Raw genomic sequence first — 17500 nt, 5'->3', positions numbered from 1 at the left:
CAACCCCCTAGGGTCGAGAAGGGTGGTGGTTCTGTGGAAATCGCAGGTTCGCAGGTTGCTCAGTGAACGAGGAGGGCAGCACGAAGAGAAGGCGTAAAAAGCGATGCCAGCTAGGAGCTGGGATGCACACACTGGCAAGGGCTTGCAAAGATCCTCGAGATTGCTTCGCAGACCTCGGCGCTCGAAGTTAAATCCTAACATATGCGCTAGTGGTTGCGCGCGTTCTAGCCCCGTCGGCGCTGATGGTGGTCTCCCGTGGTTTGGCACATGATCATCTTTTTCCGAGCGAGTTCCAGGGGGGTTTTTTTTGTTCATTCCCTCCGATTCCCAATTAGAAATCCACTTGGGTCGTGGTGATTTGGGACAAAAGCATTTGAACAATTTGACGAAGCACTATGGCGGAGATGGGAGACTATTCTTCTTTTTTTGTTTGTGAATTCGTTCCCCGTTCCCTGTTGTAGACCATATGGAATTGATTTTACGGATGTCATACTCAAGTACTCGCTTGATTGATGGTCCGAAGCCTTTCGTTCGGTGCGTTCTATAAAGTACATCAAACGAAACCACAAGATTTGACAGAAAGCATAACGAAAGAGAACTTTATGGAGTGTTCAAGGGAAAATGAATAAAGTACAGAGATCGGGAACGAATTAGCAACCGCATTAGCAATAGAAAATAGTATATTAACAGTGCCTCTAAGTGGAGGTGGAAAAATAAAATGTAGAAATATCTAAAACAAAACCTTCAAGACCCCAAAAAATGATGGAAAAATGTATGCAGCAACCATATTTATGAATAATTTCAAAAAAGATTCGCTCACGTTGGGATATCGTGTACTTAGCAAGGAACACCACTCCAGCAAAGGAAAGAAACCTTGCGATGCCTCACCACACGTACAAATATGCTCCAAATTACATAGCTGGGACCGACCGGCACAACGGATGATGCCATTTGTGGAGCGAATTTATGATCGCAAGATAGCACAAGCAGCTCTCCTTCCAAAACGTCGTCCCATCCACCAAGCATATCAAGCAAGCAGCAAAGGCACAACACAGCCAGAGCACACAGGACGCACGCTTCTAATTGTTATTAGATTATGGTTGGAAAAATCTGTGCATGTCTGTTAGTAGCGATGCTGTTGAACCATGGCAGCATGGCGAGAAGAGACAGAGGAGAGAAAAAGAGAGACACAGAGAGCTATTTCTTAGTCACAAGATGGGGCGAATCTTTCCAAAAAGATGCCACACACCATCTCGCCCTGCAAAGGCAGAGTTTTTCATTTTATGGAGTTCGTCCGGATCCCATCATTTGCACGAAACTCTTATCTTCCCATGTGGACCACACAGCGTACACTATCTGGTCCGTGCTGACGATGGTCACAGATACATAGAGCCAGCGAGAGTGGTTGACAGGAACGAGGAACGAGTTGCGAGACAAACTCGCAGTCCTCGGCGCCGACATGCAACAATCTCCTCCTCTTCCAGGACCGCTGCCGTCTCCATCAGGAAAAGCTTTCTGCCGCAAAAAACCCTTCTGCAACCACATACGCTCCAACTCCAAACGTCCTCACAAACACAGCCGCGCATACACACCCTGGCCAGTGGCTGATGTATAGAAACAACATGTTTTCCACCGATTTGCCACATTTTCACTACCAGCGAAACAGATCTAGAACATAAAATAAGCCCCAACCCTTCACTGTCACTGACCCCTTTGTCGATGCTTTCCCTCCTTGCCACCCCAAAAACCCCACCAGCGAACGAAGGATCCAATGAGCAGACCGTCACACACCACGCGGTGCGACTCCATTTTGCCATCCGCCACAATCCACGAACCCGAACGGGAGTATCCTGGAGCCTTGGCGCGATGCTCCACCCCAAATTTTCCGTGCCCGAAATGAGAAGGAAACAGAATGACAGAAGACAGCACGAGAGAGAGAGCGAGAGAGAAAGGGAAAGAAAATAGCGAACATAACGTGCCCAGTCCCTTCGATAGCAAAGGGAAAACGTGTGGCATGCGGCGTGCTACGTGGAAAAAGAAAATGGTCTACCACCCGTTCTGGTGGGGTGGGTGAGAAGGGTCGATGAAGGGGGGGGGGGGGGCAGCAAGGATACTGGTACATAAAATCTGCTCCACTATCATATTTCCCGGGTGGAAGAAAAAGAAACTTGCGAGCAAGCAAAGCAGAGAACGCGCGTTCCACCATATTTACTGGAGCATCTCCTCACCACCCCCCGGCGCCAGTTGGGGGTCTTCAAATCCATCCCCTGGGATTGCTCCTTGAAACTCGCTCTCTATCTCTCTGCTCTCTCTCTCTCGCTCTATCTGGCCTGTCATGTTGAAATGGCCATGCTTCAAATATGCTGACGTTAGGGAGCGCATCCTTTTCTCCCCTTACTCCTCTGGAATGGCACCCCACCGCACGAAGGACCACAACCAAGGAGTGACAGAGGCTGAGTCTCGAGGCGAATAAAGCGCATCTCATATTGAAAGCTTCTCCAAGGTGTGAGTGTGACGGTGTGGGTGTCCTGCGGAGTCGCATATGTACAGCACACCCCTCCTCCATCCCCTTTCCTTCAATTCTGCTGGCGGATTGTTGGTTTTAAATAATAAAAAGCGAAAGGAAGGGAACTGCCAAAGGGAAGCGTAGCAAATCTGCACACACCCACAAACCACCCACAAACCACCCACTTGGACATGAAAAGCCATGCGCTTGCGCCTCTCGTCCTTTCGGTGCTCTCTCTCTCTCTCGCTTGCACACGGTGTGGCAAGTGTCCAAGGGTGCGCCGCAGGGAAGGCGAAAAGGGTGCGCAACGGGAACACACCCGAGCACGCGGAAAATGTCGAGAAAATGATGAGGGACAATATTTTCCAACCCTATGCTACGGACTAGCACGCCGCTGCTCTCCCTATGTTTATGTACATTATGACCAACCTCTCTCTCTCCCTCACTCTATTGCTCTCTCTTTTTCGCTCTCTCTATTGTGCATTGTTTCTGGCCCAATCGGACGTATGGTGCTAGTAGAGAAAGAGAGAGAGAGAGAGCGAATGGTGCCACCATTTTATGTGGCAAATGCGGATGCCCCTGGTCGCGACGATATGTTTCTGATTTTATGCTACCGATGCTGTGAGGCCGGTGGATTGTCGTCAAGTCTGGTCAGTGTTCGCTGAATCGTAGCAGCAGCAGCAGCAACAGCATCAGTTCCACAGTGACGCTCCGAAGGACAGGTTGTGTGTGTCCTGGCCTGGCCTGGCGTGTTCCAACGCGAAGCAAAAGGACCTTTGCGTGCGAATCTGTGTTGTGTCATTGAAGAGCACAAGTGCTGCCGTGTGTCTGCGTTTGTCTCTGTGTTGCGTGCAGTGAGTGTTTTTGGAGACGATGACGATGGACATTAAGCAATCGCGTATGAACGGCATCAAGATGGCCCCCGGAAGCCCTGGAACACAGGCCACCTTGGCCAACGATCTTCACTCTAACCATCATCATCATCATCATTCGACGACGACAACAATGACGACGAAGCTTCCCAGTGGTGGTGGTCGAACATCGGCCGGCAAGCGATCGTTCGACGTTGCCTTCCTGATGATGCCAGATGAGAAGCTGGGTCGCACGAAGGTCCCAAGACGTCCACAAGCGGCGGCAGCAGCAGCAGTGGCTTTACCACCCGTACCTGCTCCTGCCTCACCGACGATCGATGTCGAGAGTGATTCAACCCAATCCGAGCCCCGCTCCGAGGATCTCTCGCACAAATCCGGTTTCAGCCCAATCCGGTCACCAATGGATGACCGCCAGCAGCACCATCACCATCACTTCCCACCCGATGTCCTGCAAGCGGTTGCAGCGGCCGGGCTGGCTGGACGAACACAACTGGCCGCACACCAGCATCAGCACCTCCAGCAGCAGCAGCAGCAGCACCACCAACAACAACAACATCCTGCCCACCATCTGGCACATCCGGCCGTCGGTTTGGGGGAGTTGCAGAGCGAACGGCTCGCGTACCTCTTCCCTGGTGCTGCCCGCTTCTACGAACCCCCCGCCGGAATGATGTTCGGTGCCGTGGGACCGTTTGGACGATCCGGAACACGCAGCAGCTCCCTCTCCGGATCACCGGATCTCCCCGCCTCCGGTGATCCGATGCCACCGCGTAGCGCTTTCTCGAAGGTAACGAGCATCATCAGCGTACCGGATTCACCCGGACCACCGCCCCTCAGTCCGGACGATCGACAAAGTTGCCCCTCGACCAGCCCTCCCATCTCGCTCAGCCCCGGTGGTGGTGGTGGTTCACAGCACTCGCAAGCTTCCGGTTTCCGGTACGAGTACGGAGGACCGTTCCTAACGCCAACCGGAAGCCCTCCGGTACTGCTCGGTGATCAGCTGCGTCCCAAGTCCTTCCGTTCGCCTGCCCCTGGACCTGCACCGGCAACGACAGCGTTCGGTGTGCTCGGAGATCCGTCGGTCACCGATCCGGCAGCATACTTTCACGCCAGTGGCGGTGGTGTTCCGTCCGGTGGTCCCGTCGGACACTTTGCGCTCGGTAGTGGTGGAGGCGGAGGAGGAGCACCGTTACCACCATCCGCACCGAGCTCAACGGGCGTACTCCCGGAGGTGGACGGATTGATGCGGAATCCGGCAGCGGCCGCCATCCTTTCCACACTTCTCCCATCCGCCATGAGCACGTTCACGCTGTCGGCGCAGAATGTTTGCGCCAAGTGCAACATCAGCTTCCGGATGACGAGCGATCTGGTATACCATATGCGGTCGCACCACAAAAGCGAACGGGAGGTGCACGATCAGGCACGCCGGAAGCGGGAGGACAAGCTCAAGTGTCCGGTTTGCAACGAGAGCTTCCGGGAGCGGCATCATCTGACGCGTCACATGACCGCACACCAGGATAAGGCGGGCGATCTGCTCGAACCGACCGCCAAGAGCTCGTCGAAGCGGTCACCGGACGGAGGAGCGGCCAGACAACAGCATCATCATCATCACCAACATCACCAACATCACCAACATCAGCAGCATCCCCCGTTGCCCCTCGGTGGCGGTCCTGCTGGTGGTCGATTGGCGTAAACAAGCGAATCCTTCGCCTTCACCGTCGCCATCTGTTCGCATTCTGCTCCCTATCGCCCCATTCTTTGATGTGTGGTGCCACTCACACCCCTTCGTATGTGTATGTGTGGAGGAAGCTCGTTAACGTGGCAAGTGCGCGCACTGCTTGAGAGCAGGATGTGAGTCCAGGGAAGAGCGATTAAAATATGTTTTAATCAAAACGAAAGGGCCCGGGGAAAACCCCTTTTTTATGTGCTGCGCTCAGCCACGATTCGATTCGAGAAGGAATAGAGCAGAAGAGCAGAAGAGCAGAAGTGGTCGTCGGATTTCGTCAAGGACTTGTGGGAAGACTGGCAGCAGGGAACAGCGAGTCGTGCTCTCTTTCTCTCTTCCGCGGTTGGATAGTAATCAATTGTAGTTTTCGCGAGCCTCGTACATAGGGTGGAAAAGACAGAAAATGGGAAATCGTAATCCAAAAAGAAGAAATGTTGTAGTTAAGTATTAGTCATTCAAAATGTGATATTAAATGTAACCCAAGCCAGGAGTGGCGCAAGGAGTGCGAGCATAGATTATCCTCTTACATCATTGTACACATAAACATACACAGGCACACCACCCAACAACCACCACCACCACCAACGAGCAAGGAATGTATTGAATAAATGTTGTCTTATCGTACACGCTGCTGCTTTTGGTTTAATTTTTATTAATGATCGTACACTTCATCACCGGGGAGGGGGAATGTGGGTGGTGCGGACCGAACGGGGACCGGCACCACTTAGCCCTCTTGGTCGGGAAATGCATTTCCGGAAATTCGATTAAAAAATCCGCGACACGAAAATGGGTACATCGGGTGTTTTGGAGAGGAGAGAAAATCCGAAATCCGAAATCATCATTAATCATCCCTCGAGCTGGCGTCTGTTGTTTGGGACTTTATCGAAGCCATAATCAACCGCGTAGTGTGCTGTGTAAAGAGGCGACGGCGGTGGAATTCATTAGGAGCGCGCGGGCTAGTGCTCAGTACATTTATCAAATCGAATGCCGACTCGTCCTTGACTGATGCAAACTGAGTTTATCCTGAAGATGGCGCAATCATCATCATCATTCGGTTTAGCATGATTTTTGATCGAACAAGCTTTCCGATCAACTTATTGAGGTCTTTAAAAAACGTTTTTTTCTCGTCAGTTTAATGTGATGAATCTGCAGAGTTCTATCACTGCAGTAATTACTTAAAGCGATGATACTTGAGTGCATTTTGTCTTTTTCTCTATCATGTACTTAAACCATCAATTATCTGCGCAAAGATCACTGATCCTTTATCGGCGTAGTCTAATGAAGCATCGTTTCACGATGTAAAGATCGGATCTCTCCATACCAGCTCGTTACAGCACTAACAAACTTTGCAAATAGCTAACAGATTTTAAACAGATTAGAGTTTACTGTTAGATGTTTTGCCATAAGGGTGAACTTATCATAAAACTGATCGCCCATGCCGAAAGGGAGCTGATGATCAGCTGTGTTCAAATATACCTGCACACTTATCAACTATGCTGACCACTATAGAGAATTCTAAGCAGCATAAGGGAGATGAAGCTTATAAAGAATATGTTGAACAATAGCATAGAAATCGTGTAATTTTCGGAAGCATTCGAGAGCGAGAGCATCAATAAGAAGGAAACATTCACGATTTTCACTTAATTGTTCTCCCATTTCCTGCAGTTCAAATGAAAGCATTTGTTGAAACATTGATTGACCCTTTTATGAGCTCCATTCTAAGCATGTTCGCTATGCTATTAGCACCATAATCCAGTCCTAGAGCCCTATAAACCGAGGGAAACTATGATTAAATCCAACGGTACCGGCAGTCTGTCACGACGGAAAGCAACGCGAGTGGAACCAACACTCTATTTACTTCATCCTTTTTTTTGTGTGTGCAAATCCTCCGATTAGCCGGTGGAAAATGCGTTCTCGGCGCTGTGCAAACAGTGAACACATTGTCGTAATAAATATGCTCCTCGCATATGCGTCGTCCTGGCTCCCTCTCGCTCCTTGGCTCTCTCTCACCCTTTCTCTGATCGCACTGGCAGGGTGCGTCAATCAGTCCGGCTCCGTCCGATTCCGGTCCTATTAGCACTTCATGGTTTTGCCTTCACGCTTTCCTCCCCCGTCCACTCACACCCCCTTATCGCTCTTGTCACCAGAGCACTAGTTCAATAGTTAAATTTTCATTTGCTAAATGTCTCTCGACGGGCAAGATTTTACGGCCGCGCCCCGCCACAGCCGCTTACGTCTCGCAACTAGAGGGTTGATATTCCGTTCAAATATTGACATTGCCCGGATATGTGGGCCAACACGGGCGGGGGGGAAGTTGTGTAAACATACACAACAACTGCCACCAAGCTGAGGAGCTGTTCACGATCCACGCAACCACCACACATACGGGACAGCCACACAAACATGTGTCGCCGGGCCTTCTGCTCCTGCTGCTGCTGATGCTGCCAATTTTGCTGATGGAGAATATGCTTTCTTGTTTACTTTGGGGCCCGATAAAAACGCCCGATCTGCTGCTCGCCGCTGCTCGATCATCGTGAACCGTGCGGGCAAAACGGGCGAATTTTCCACAAAAACGTTTCCGCAGCATTAGCGTTTCCTCGTTCGCTCATGGCGCTGTGGTGGTGGCAGAGGCGATGGCAGATTTCATATATCAAAATTATAGTTTATCATATGTGGTGCGACCATGCGCGAAAGGTGGTCGCACCACACCACCACCATCTGCGGGAAAATTCCAGCGTGGAAAACTGTCGGATTCGCGCTGCGGCTGCGATGAACGATGGACCACTTAAAATTATTAAAAACGAACATTTCAATTTCAAATGGCATGGAACCGTTTGGTTGGCATGGGAGCCAGTGCCAGCCCAGATACTGTTCCTCCACCACTATCTCCCGCCCCCTGCCTTGGTCCCAGGCGGTGAAGGACATCAAACTGCATTGTGCGAATTGAATCATCCGCGGCTTGGTCGGGAGAATATGTCGAATTGTGCCGCTTCCACACCTCCTAGCCACCAGCACTGACTAGTTTTCGGGGACCGTGCGACACTTTTTCGAGTGCTAGCACCGAAATGCAAAATGCAAAACGGCCAAGATCGGTTCACGACATATGTCGGGTTGGATTTGCGTTTTTGGCATCAGCCTGACATTTTTGCGGCTGACGCTAGCGGCTACACACACTCACACGCACTGGCCGACTAACCTAAACGGGATTTTCGGGCAAAATGAGATTGGTCCTCCCGTGGATGGCGCCAGGATTTTTGGTTTTTTGGGGCGTTTTACAGATTTGGCAGCTTGCATAGAAGGGAAGTGACATATTTTCCTTCCTTCAGTTGGCAAGTGGTGATGCACTGCACTGAAGATAACATTATGCGGTGAAGATGGCATGGTGGCTTTCCAAATTGGAGCACGAATTTAGCGGAAACATGATAAAGGACTGTTCCGTAACGATGCACATTTCATCTTTTGTTGGATTCAGTTTTTTGTCAACGAAAGATCATTATATTAAGCAACCGTGTTAATTGAACCACTTCTCCCTTTATCCTTTCTCCTTGCTTCGCTTCCTTTAAGCTTTAGAAAATGTAAAATACTAAACCACGACTAAATCACGACGCTCCCCACTCCACAGCATTCCCCTGGTCACGTTATGCCCTTCCTTATGCTTGGTTTTTCACTAAATTTCACTAGATTAGGTGGCAATATTAGCAGGCAAAGCTATACGACAAGATTGCTCCCTTGAGAGGCATGGCATGAAATTGAAAATAGCATCCATACCTTCTACTCTTGATGCAGATCACAATATCGCAGAAACAGCTTTTATCAGGAATCAGAATATATTAAGACATGAATTAACACCCCTTGCATAAATCAGAAAGGAAGGTGAGCTACATCCTTATGAGTATGAATTCTGAGAAACAATTAAGAATAAGCTGAATAGGCATGTAAAGCATTAACGGAGATATCACGTGACCGTAATTCAATAATTATTAAATTAAATAAGGCACAGTCAAAGGATGAATATGTTACACATTCCATATCATAAAACCTCAAACAAAAAACCTTTTTTAAAACAATCCAACAGAACATAATTCAATCAACCCAACCAGGGAACACACGCCCCGCTCGATGACAAACGATATCGCTGCAAAGTTTGCGAAACAAACAAATCTTGTAGGCGCATCTCGTTTCACATTCTCATCATTTCCACGCGAAAAAGTACTGCAAACAAACACGTCACACGTTATTTCAGCAGATTTTCACTTCACACAACACACGCCGCCACACCCAATCACTCCGTTTTCCACCATTTCCCTTTGAGGGGGAGGGAAGATCCTCCCCGGTTTGAGCCACTTTGCGGTGCCTAAGACACTGGAAAATTTCTTTGTTTGTTGAAATGATCCGCAACCGCAACCCACCTACCAACCAGCAGCAGTTTTCCAGCGAAGGGGAGCCCCCGACCAACCCGGAGCGAACTTTAACCATCACCCAACCAAAGCAATAATTGTTTCAACTTCATGAGTGAGAGGAGTGCTTCGGCATGAGCCGAGAAGCTGGTGAAAGATTTATTAAGTAAACTTTCCCAAAACAACCGAACGAAGGTCGGTGTCAAGGCGAGGAGATTACGGACGAGTTCTAGAAGGGCTGTACCGGTACTCCCCGGATTCGTAGTAAGTTATCCCGGGGTGCGCTTTTTCATTTCACCGCCTCTTTAATTCTGTCTCCATCGTCCTCCTACGTCCAGTAGACAGTTGAGTGAGTGCGAGGGCGAGCAAACGAACCGGGAAAAGCAGGAAAAATGTCGCGTAACCAACGGGAATGAGCCGCTTGCTTGTCAAGTAGGCAGTGCGTTCACCGTCCTGGCGGCTGGACACGATTTATGAAGGCTCAAGTCGGACAGCAGGTCTCCCGCCCTTCTCATCGCCTCCGACATGGAGTTTGCGTCCGTCGGCATGGTGACAACCAGGCGACTGGGCAACTAGGAGATGATATGTTTGCTTTTCTAATTAACAAATTAAATCACGCCGATCACATGAACACCATGCGCCTGCTCGACCGAAACATCCAAGTGAACGTGGTTGCCACAGACGGTCACAGTCAGTGCCACGCCAGTGGAGTCCCGGCCTTTGGCTAACTCCCTATGTCCATTCCAATTATATCGCGCGACCAAAGTCCCTATTCCCCCCTACTCCCACTGCCAGTGCGAAGAGCAAGCTCGATAAATTAAATTAAAGCTTTTAATTTATTGAACGAAGAGATTACTTGCTACTTAGGTGAATTATTTAATAAATACATAAAATATGCTTTTGTTCCCGGTGGTACAACAGACAGGGACTGGACAAGTGTTTTGGGAGCTGTGCTGGTTGCAAGGTCCAAATGCAACGATTTATGAGCGTGCGTTTTGGAGACCTCACGGGGGCCAGGGGAGAATGTTCACAACATGCGTTAAGTATGAGTTACTATTGGGGTTTTAAGCAATCGTTTAGAAAGGATGGTTTATGTTTTCGGGCGGAATCGGAAAACATTTTGAGGATAACATGCTTCACAGGTCAGGTAATCTACAGAAAATTCAGCACTCACTTACCTGGAAAGATTTCTGGCAAGGAATATGCTGCGGCACCAACATCGCGAATCTTTCGAGTGTAAATGTCTTTAAAGTTTGTGTTCTTTCTTTAAAAAAACACTCACAGCTACCACAACAGATTCTTAATTCGTAACATACCACTATCACTACAATCACTTAAAATTTCGATTACTTCAAATTTTAAAAAGCACTACTGGTTCACTTTAGAGAAATTAAAACCGAACTGCATTGGTTGGCAAACTAATAATCACTGACCGCTCAATGTTCACCAATGTGTACTATGATTTTTTGGTTTCTAACGTAAAACCAACCAATGACCAACGCACGCATGCTAGATTTCATGTTTGCTTTGCTTCGAATATATTCTCGTTTTAAGTAAAGAAATATCTATCGAAAACATATATTATTCTTATTACTAACTCTTATCACGATGTATCATTAAACATAATTGTATTATTATGTACACGCTGTCTACAATCATCTTGCAGTACAGCAAGAAATTAAAGCATTGCGGGCAACCAATAGTTTCAACCACAAAGCCATGCTCGATGTGCATCCTTAAACATGCGACAAATTTGGTAGAAGCTCAAAAAAATCTAGGAAAATCAAATTGTAATTCGTCGGAGGCACCATCGGAATCACCGTGAACTGGCAAGCGATCCCGACGATGCGCGTTTGCCCTTCGACACTTTCAAGCAACCGTGACAAACCGTGGCTATGCTGCGGTGCGTGGCCAACGGGAAAAACTCATAACTTTCGCCACAACCATCGTCCTAGCCATCGGCCACCTCAGCCCAACATCTCGTCCCTTAGTCTTGGCCATTGGAACATAATTTAACGTTTTATTTGCATACTTCTGCCACCTCGTTTTCTTCTGTTTCTGCTTCATCTTCTGCCATTCATTTTCGTTCTCCTTTTCTCTGTTTTTACGCGTTTATGGTGCGACGCACAAATTCGTGCAATAAGGTAATAAATTTTACGATATGCTCGCATTTCACTGCAATAACTATTGCGTCCCGGTCCCCACGATTGTGTTTTATGCCGCGCATCGCAAGAACAGAAACAACGGCAACGATCCCGACGTTGCTTGTCTGGGGCGCTCGAGCTGGACACCGTTCCAGCCACAGACCCAAACCCAAAAAATGACCTCTCGTACAAGGCCTTCCTGCCACGTTCATATGTTGCAAAATATGGCGCGGGAATGGTGAACGCGAGAGCGCGCACGCGTGCGCAACAACGCGACATGCTTCATTTGCTTATGGAAAGTAGTTTTTCTCCCTCGGCGAAAGTTTTTCCGATTGAAAGTGTCGCGAATGGTAAGAAAATCGAATTATTCAAAGCATAATCAGGTTTCGTGGTTGCCACTCTTCCCAGGAACGCCAAACGAAGCGATGGTGCCTCGTCGAGGGGTCCTTCGCGCGTCCGCTCTTCGATGAAAGTTTTACGATGAAACAGAACTTATTGCCAAGGAGGAAAAGTTTCGCTTGGGGGTGGGGTTTCTTTTTGTGTGTGCTGGAGTTCGCTACTTGGGCAGCTAGTTCGAGGACACTTCCGCTCCGATTCGTTCGTAGACATCCGGTATTTCCCGGAGCACAAACAGTTTCGGGTTTCGGTTTTGGTCGATTAAAGTTTCGATTACGATATGCGGCACATTATTGGTTCTGTTGCCAGTGTCTTCCTCTACCTCCTCCTGTGTAGTAATGCTGCTGCTGCTGCTGCTCCTAATGTCGAATTGTCTAGACGCGCGCGAAATCCTCGCGAGTTGGGTAATAGATCATTAGACGCGGCTCCATGCGGTCCGTCCCTTCTTCGCGGAGTGCCAGCGTAATTTACGAGCAATCAATAGCGAATCGACAGCCAAACGATGAGTAATGCTTTTATGGTTCCGTGCTTGAGGGATGCTGAATTTTCATTAGCGATCGCCGGCTATTGGGTGGAATTGGATGGAGGAATTGGATTAGCAATGTTCTTTTGCTAGAGGTTACTACTTTTGCGAACCGTAAACTACTTGCTGGCACTTTTTATCGATTTGCTCTCGGTTCAACACGGTTCAGTTGCTTTAGCCTTACGATGCCAGATGATGAGGAATCGTCGTATTCTTTCGAATCTCTGCCGCATTCGAACTGCCAGCGCAGATGGTCACCTTGGGCTCTTGAAGAGGAACATTCGTCCACTCCATTCCACTTGAGACAAACGCTTAAAGTATTACAACGACTACTTAGTATTCCAAACGAGCCGGCCAACGAGCTGGACAACGAGTTCTTCCTAGCCCTTTCCACGGCGATGCCCGTCGGACTCGAGGCGACAGTTTGATTAATGTCTTTTCGATTGACTTGTGTCCACCTTCGTCCTGGAGTCTGGAGACCGAAAACGATCTCGATGGCCACCCGGACACGCCCGGAGGGGATACGAAACCAATCGAAACATAATTCCCCGGCAGCTCTGCTACAGCTAACATCATCATTCTTACGCCCTTGAAGAAGGAAGGTGGAGTAGTTCTTGCCGACTGAACCTAGTCGGTAAGGTTCGATTCGTCTTCGAAATGTGGTTTTGTGACAAAGAAAACTGGGGTGTTCTCCTAGCATTCCGCGACAGGAGGTGCAAAACAAAAAAGAAGAAGAAAAAACAATTAGACAACATTTCCAATTGTCGAGCACGATCCCACGGGAGCGAAATATTTCCCATGTCCCCGTTGCCGCGCAGCAAATCGAATTTCGATTACTCAATCACTGCCACGAGGCGCACGAGCTATTCTGGCGTAAGGGTTGTGGGGCATTCAACAATCGGACTGGGGAAGTTCGAACAGTGCCGGACCATTGGACGGCATTTTCAGTTGTTCACGGTTATTTCGTTGAATCAAAAGTAACAAACTAATGGTAAAATTGTCTTGAATGTGATTTAAGAAAGAAAAAATGTGTAAGAATAAACGGTGAACTTTGTTTTTACATTCAATCACTTGAGTGTTTCTACATTGGAACGCAATTCTAGCTATGCGAATGATAGATTGAAGTTATTTTAACGAGTTTAATGATTTTTTTATTATTTTAACAAATTTGCGAAGCATTTTATCAAACTAAACGGTGCTTCTTATCTGAAAACCAATGCATCAATTGTTGTTCATCTGTTTATCAACAAAGATCACATACAAGACGTAACAACCATCATTCAGTCACTGCTGCTTCTTCGATCGTCCACAGCATGGCCGGACATTACACCGCCGTGCATCTTTTTAGAACAACCATTTATTAACCTAAACGGTCTCCGGCCCTCTGCCACACCAACGGCAATCCGTTCCTTTTCAGGCTAATCCGCTGGTGCAGCCGGCCCTCCCACTCACTCCCACCACTGAACTCTTCGCACTGCTCCTCTCAGAGCGGGCGAGAGCCCATTACGCCGCGTTAGCGACAGGAACCGGGCGTCCTATCGCTTCCCTTGGCTGTTGTTGCAGGAGCCGACGCCGAAATCGCCTCTCCACTGCGAGGACCGCTGCTTCTTCGTCGACAGCTCGTCGACAGCGCTCGACCTCCTCCAAGTTCCCCGATGTCAGGGCTGCGCGGAGCTCGTCCTGTGCTCGTCGTAGGCGGAGTCGTGCCTCCACCACTTGTCGTTTCGTCGGATCAGCCTCTATCGTCCTGGCTGCTCTCCGATCCCGTGCTCGTGCGTTGCGCTGCTGCCGTTGCAGGGCGACGCGCTGCCCTGCCTCCGATGAAGATGAGAGCTGACGTCTCTCTGCTCGTCGTCGACGCTGTGCCGCGTTGTACCGTAAACGGCGCGTTTCGATGATTGCGGCCGCTAGGGCGGGAGCTGCCGCTGCCTCAAGTCGTGCTACTCTGGCCTGCTCCTCGGCCCATTCACGTTGCAGTTGAGAGGTGATGTCCCGGGCGGCTCGACTCACGTTGTCCCATTCGTGTGTCCCCTGGAGCATGTGCTCCAAAAGCGCTTCCGGCGTCAGAATCGTGCCTCCCTCCGTCAGGCATTGATCCCGAACAGCGCTGAACCGAGGACATTCGAACAACACATGTTCCGGGGTCTCTGGCACTCCGTGACAGTTGGTGCAGTCTGGGGACCGAGTAAACCCTCTGCCGTGCAGATATTCACGGAAGAAGCCGTGGCCGGAAAGAATCTGCGACAGGTGAAAGTTTACTTGTCCATGGTTCCTGCTGAACCACCGCTCCACATCCGGGATAACGCGACGAATCCACCGACTGTGAAGGCTCGCCGTCCTGTCGTCCTTCTCCTTGTCCCATTCCTGTTGCCAGGCCTGGAACGTTGCGGCGCGCTCGCGCTTCCGGATTGTCAGAGCGCAGGCCTGGTGTTCGCGGGTGGCCCTGTAGCAGCGGGCATCTTCGTTCAGTCGTAGGCATATTGGGACAAGCCTAGCCAGGAGTACCGCCGACCAGTAACTAGCGGTGCGGAAGGTGCTGGCGACGCCTTTCGCCATTTCGCGTTGCACTCGTTGCAGGATGCGCCGGTTACATTGCAGATTCGTCGCTTGCTCTGCCCATATGGGGGCAGCGTAGCACAGTGTCGAGTCGATGACGCTGGCTATGATCTTCCGGGACTGGCTCGACGGTCCGCCGTGGTTCCGCATGGCAAACCGGAGAGCCTGGACCTGCTTCATTGCCTTCTCCGCTATGAACTGAACGTGTGGCCCCCACTGGAGGCGCTCTTGCAGCATCACGCCCAAGTATCGGATGCTTCTCGATACGCTGAGTGCCTGTCCATCCATCTCGTAAGCCGTGACCCTGTCTTTCCTCATCGACGTGAAGACTAGGGTCTCCGTCTTCTCTGTAGCCAGCTTCAAGTCGTGAGCAATCATCCATCCCCGCACCGCATCGACTGCCTCTGTTGCTAGCTCAATCGCCAGTGCTGGTGTTGTTGCGAGAGCCGTGATTATGACGTCGTCTGCGTATGCGTAGATGCTGCAGTCCGGTGGAAGCTGGACGGCCAGCACACTGTCGTACAAGATGTTCCACAGGGTTGGCCCGAGAATCGACCCTTGTGGAACTCCAGCTGTGACCGCTCTCGACAGAATCCCCTGAGATGTCTGGTACTGCAGTATTCTGCCCCGGAAGTACTGGCCGATTATTCGCAGCAGGGGCTCTGGAACGGCCATACGGTTGAGGGCTTGGCCGATCCGCGTCCAGCTCGCGGAGTTAAAGGCGTTGCGAACGTCAAGTGCAACGACAGCACAACATCGCTTGTTTCGCCCATTGCTTACGCCGAAAGATAGAGCGTGCTTAGCATGATCCAGGACTGCCTCTATCGCACTGATCGTCGATCTCCCCTTCCGGAAGCCAAATTGCCTGGTCGAGAGTCGCGCGCCGTCCGTTGCGTGCTCAACGTAGTCATTGAGTCGACTCAGCAAGACTCGCTCGAATACCTTGCCGACGGTATTCAGCAGGCAGAGCGGCCGGTAGGAGGACGCGCTTCCGGGTTGCTTACCCGGCTTGGGAAGGAGAACCAAGCGCTGCACCTTCCATTCTGTCGGGAACTCGCAGTTGTTCAGCAGTTCCTGGAACAGTTGGCGGTAGACTGCCGGATACTTCGCCATAGATGTTGCTACGGCCACGTTCGGTATCCCGTCGGGTCCTGGAGCTTTCTTGGTGGCCAGCCGGGCCGCAATGTCCAGAAGCTCGCTGTCAGTCACTTCTCGGAGAGATTGCGCATTGTGGCTGAGGGTTCTAGCAGGCCACTCCATGGGATCGTGGTGGGGGAACAGCACACTGATTATCTGCAACAGGACCACCGGGTCCATTTCCTGTGGTGTTCGTCCGCCACGCATCCACCCCATTGCCAGCTGGAACGCATTCCCCCACGGGTTGTCATCAAGAGAGATGGCAAGCTCCGCGATTTTCGATCTCTTGCTGGCGCGGATCGCTTTGGTTAGTGCGCGCTTCGCCGCGCGGTAGATCTCTGCCCTGGTAGCTCTAGTGTCCGGGTTCCTTGCTTTATGGAGCATCTTTCGGGCTTTTCGGCAGTCTTTCCGCAGTGCTCGGATTTCCTCGGTCCACCAGTAAACTGATTTTGTGGCAGGGTTTCCACTAGCACGCGGCATAGAGAGATCGCATGCCTTGACCAGCAGGCGAGTGATGTCCGCCAACTCTGTTGCCTCCATGAAGCGGATGTCTTCCAGCGTTAATAAAAACGCTTCTCGTGCGAAGTGGCTCACTCTCCATCGCCTGAATTGCAGTTGTTGTGCAGAGGTGGTAGGTAGTAGTCCGCTTTGCCTCCCTGCTGCTGTAGGGGGGGTTCCCGGTTGGACGGTGAATACGATGCCTGCGTGGTCCGACAGCATATCTTCGGGTGAGACGTGCCAGTCGTTTTGGCCGATGATCGAGGGGCTGGCAAAGGTCAAATCGACGATCGAGGGCCCCGCAGCGCCGCTTCCTAGGTAGGTTGGAGTATTGCCCCTGTTCATCAGGATCAAACCCAAATCCTGCATGGTTGACAACAGTTCTATGCCCCGGTTGTTGTGACTTCGGCTTCCCCACTCGGTTGCTTTCGCATTGAAGTCGCCCCCCACCACGACTCGGGGGCAGCTTCTCAGCAAAACAGTGAGACTATCCAGCAGGCAGCGGAAACGGTCGATGTTCCACGATGGCGGAGCATAGCAGCTGGCAAACGTTACACCACTAACGTTCGCCACCACTATGCCTGTTTCGCTGGAGCTTATCCGTTTCTGGATCGGGTGTCGTCCGCTGGCAATTATGGCACACGTTCCTACTCTGTCCGTCTGCCATCTTCCATTCGTTGGGGGCGGGTACGGTTCCGACACCAGGCATACGTCTGCTCCCTCTTCTCTAGCGGTCTGGTTCAGGAGG

At 50.5% G+C, this 17500-nt stretch overlaps 2 protein-coding genes across 2 annotated transcripts in view; one reads left to right on the top strand and one right to left on the bottom strand.

Annotated features, from left to right (window-relative positions):
- LOC126577043 (protein vein) overlaps positions 1 to 10805 on the bottom strand; it is a 67700-nt gene extending 56895 nt beyond the window's left edge. The window contains exon 1 of the mRNA XM_050238442.1: positions 10677 to 10805. The gene's annotated coding sequence lies outside the window, so the exon portion shown is untranslated. The remainder of the gene's footprint in view (positions 1 to 10676) is intronic.
- On the top strand, positions 3380 to 6775 carry LOC126576895 (PR domain zinc finger protein 8). Its single transcript, XM_050238199.1, has 3 exons — positions 3380 to 3823; positions 3983 to 4960; positions 6767 to 6775. The coding sequence occupies exons 1-3, from the start codon at positions 3380 to 3382 to the stop codon at positions 6773 to 6775; spliced, it is 1431 nt and encodes a 476-aa protein (XP_050094156.1).
- Positions 10806 to 17500: the final 6695 nt, after the last annotated feature.

This window comes from Anopheles aquasalis, chromosome 3 (assembly GCF_943734665.1).
Source record: "Anopheles aquasalis chromosome 3, idAnoAquaMG_Q_19, whole genome shotgun sequence".
NCBI classification, from domain to species: domain Eukaryota; kingdom Metazoa; phylum Arthropoda; class Insecta; order Diptera; family Culicidae; genus Anopheles; species Anopheles aquasalis.
This window is presented reverse-complemented; position numbering and strand designations above follow the sequence as displayed.

What these genes read in the sequence shown, in the direction of transcription:
- LOC126576895 (XM_050238199.1), top strand. Translation starts at nt 3,380, where the DNA reads ATGACGATGGACATTAAGCAATCGCGTATGAACGGCATCAAGATGGCC. An exon ending in ACCATCACTTCCCACCCGAT is followed by an intron (nt 3,824 to 3,982) that starts GTCCTGCAAGCG and finishes GGGGAGTTGCAG; the next exon opens with AGCGAACGGCTCGCGTACCT.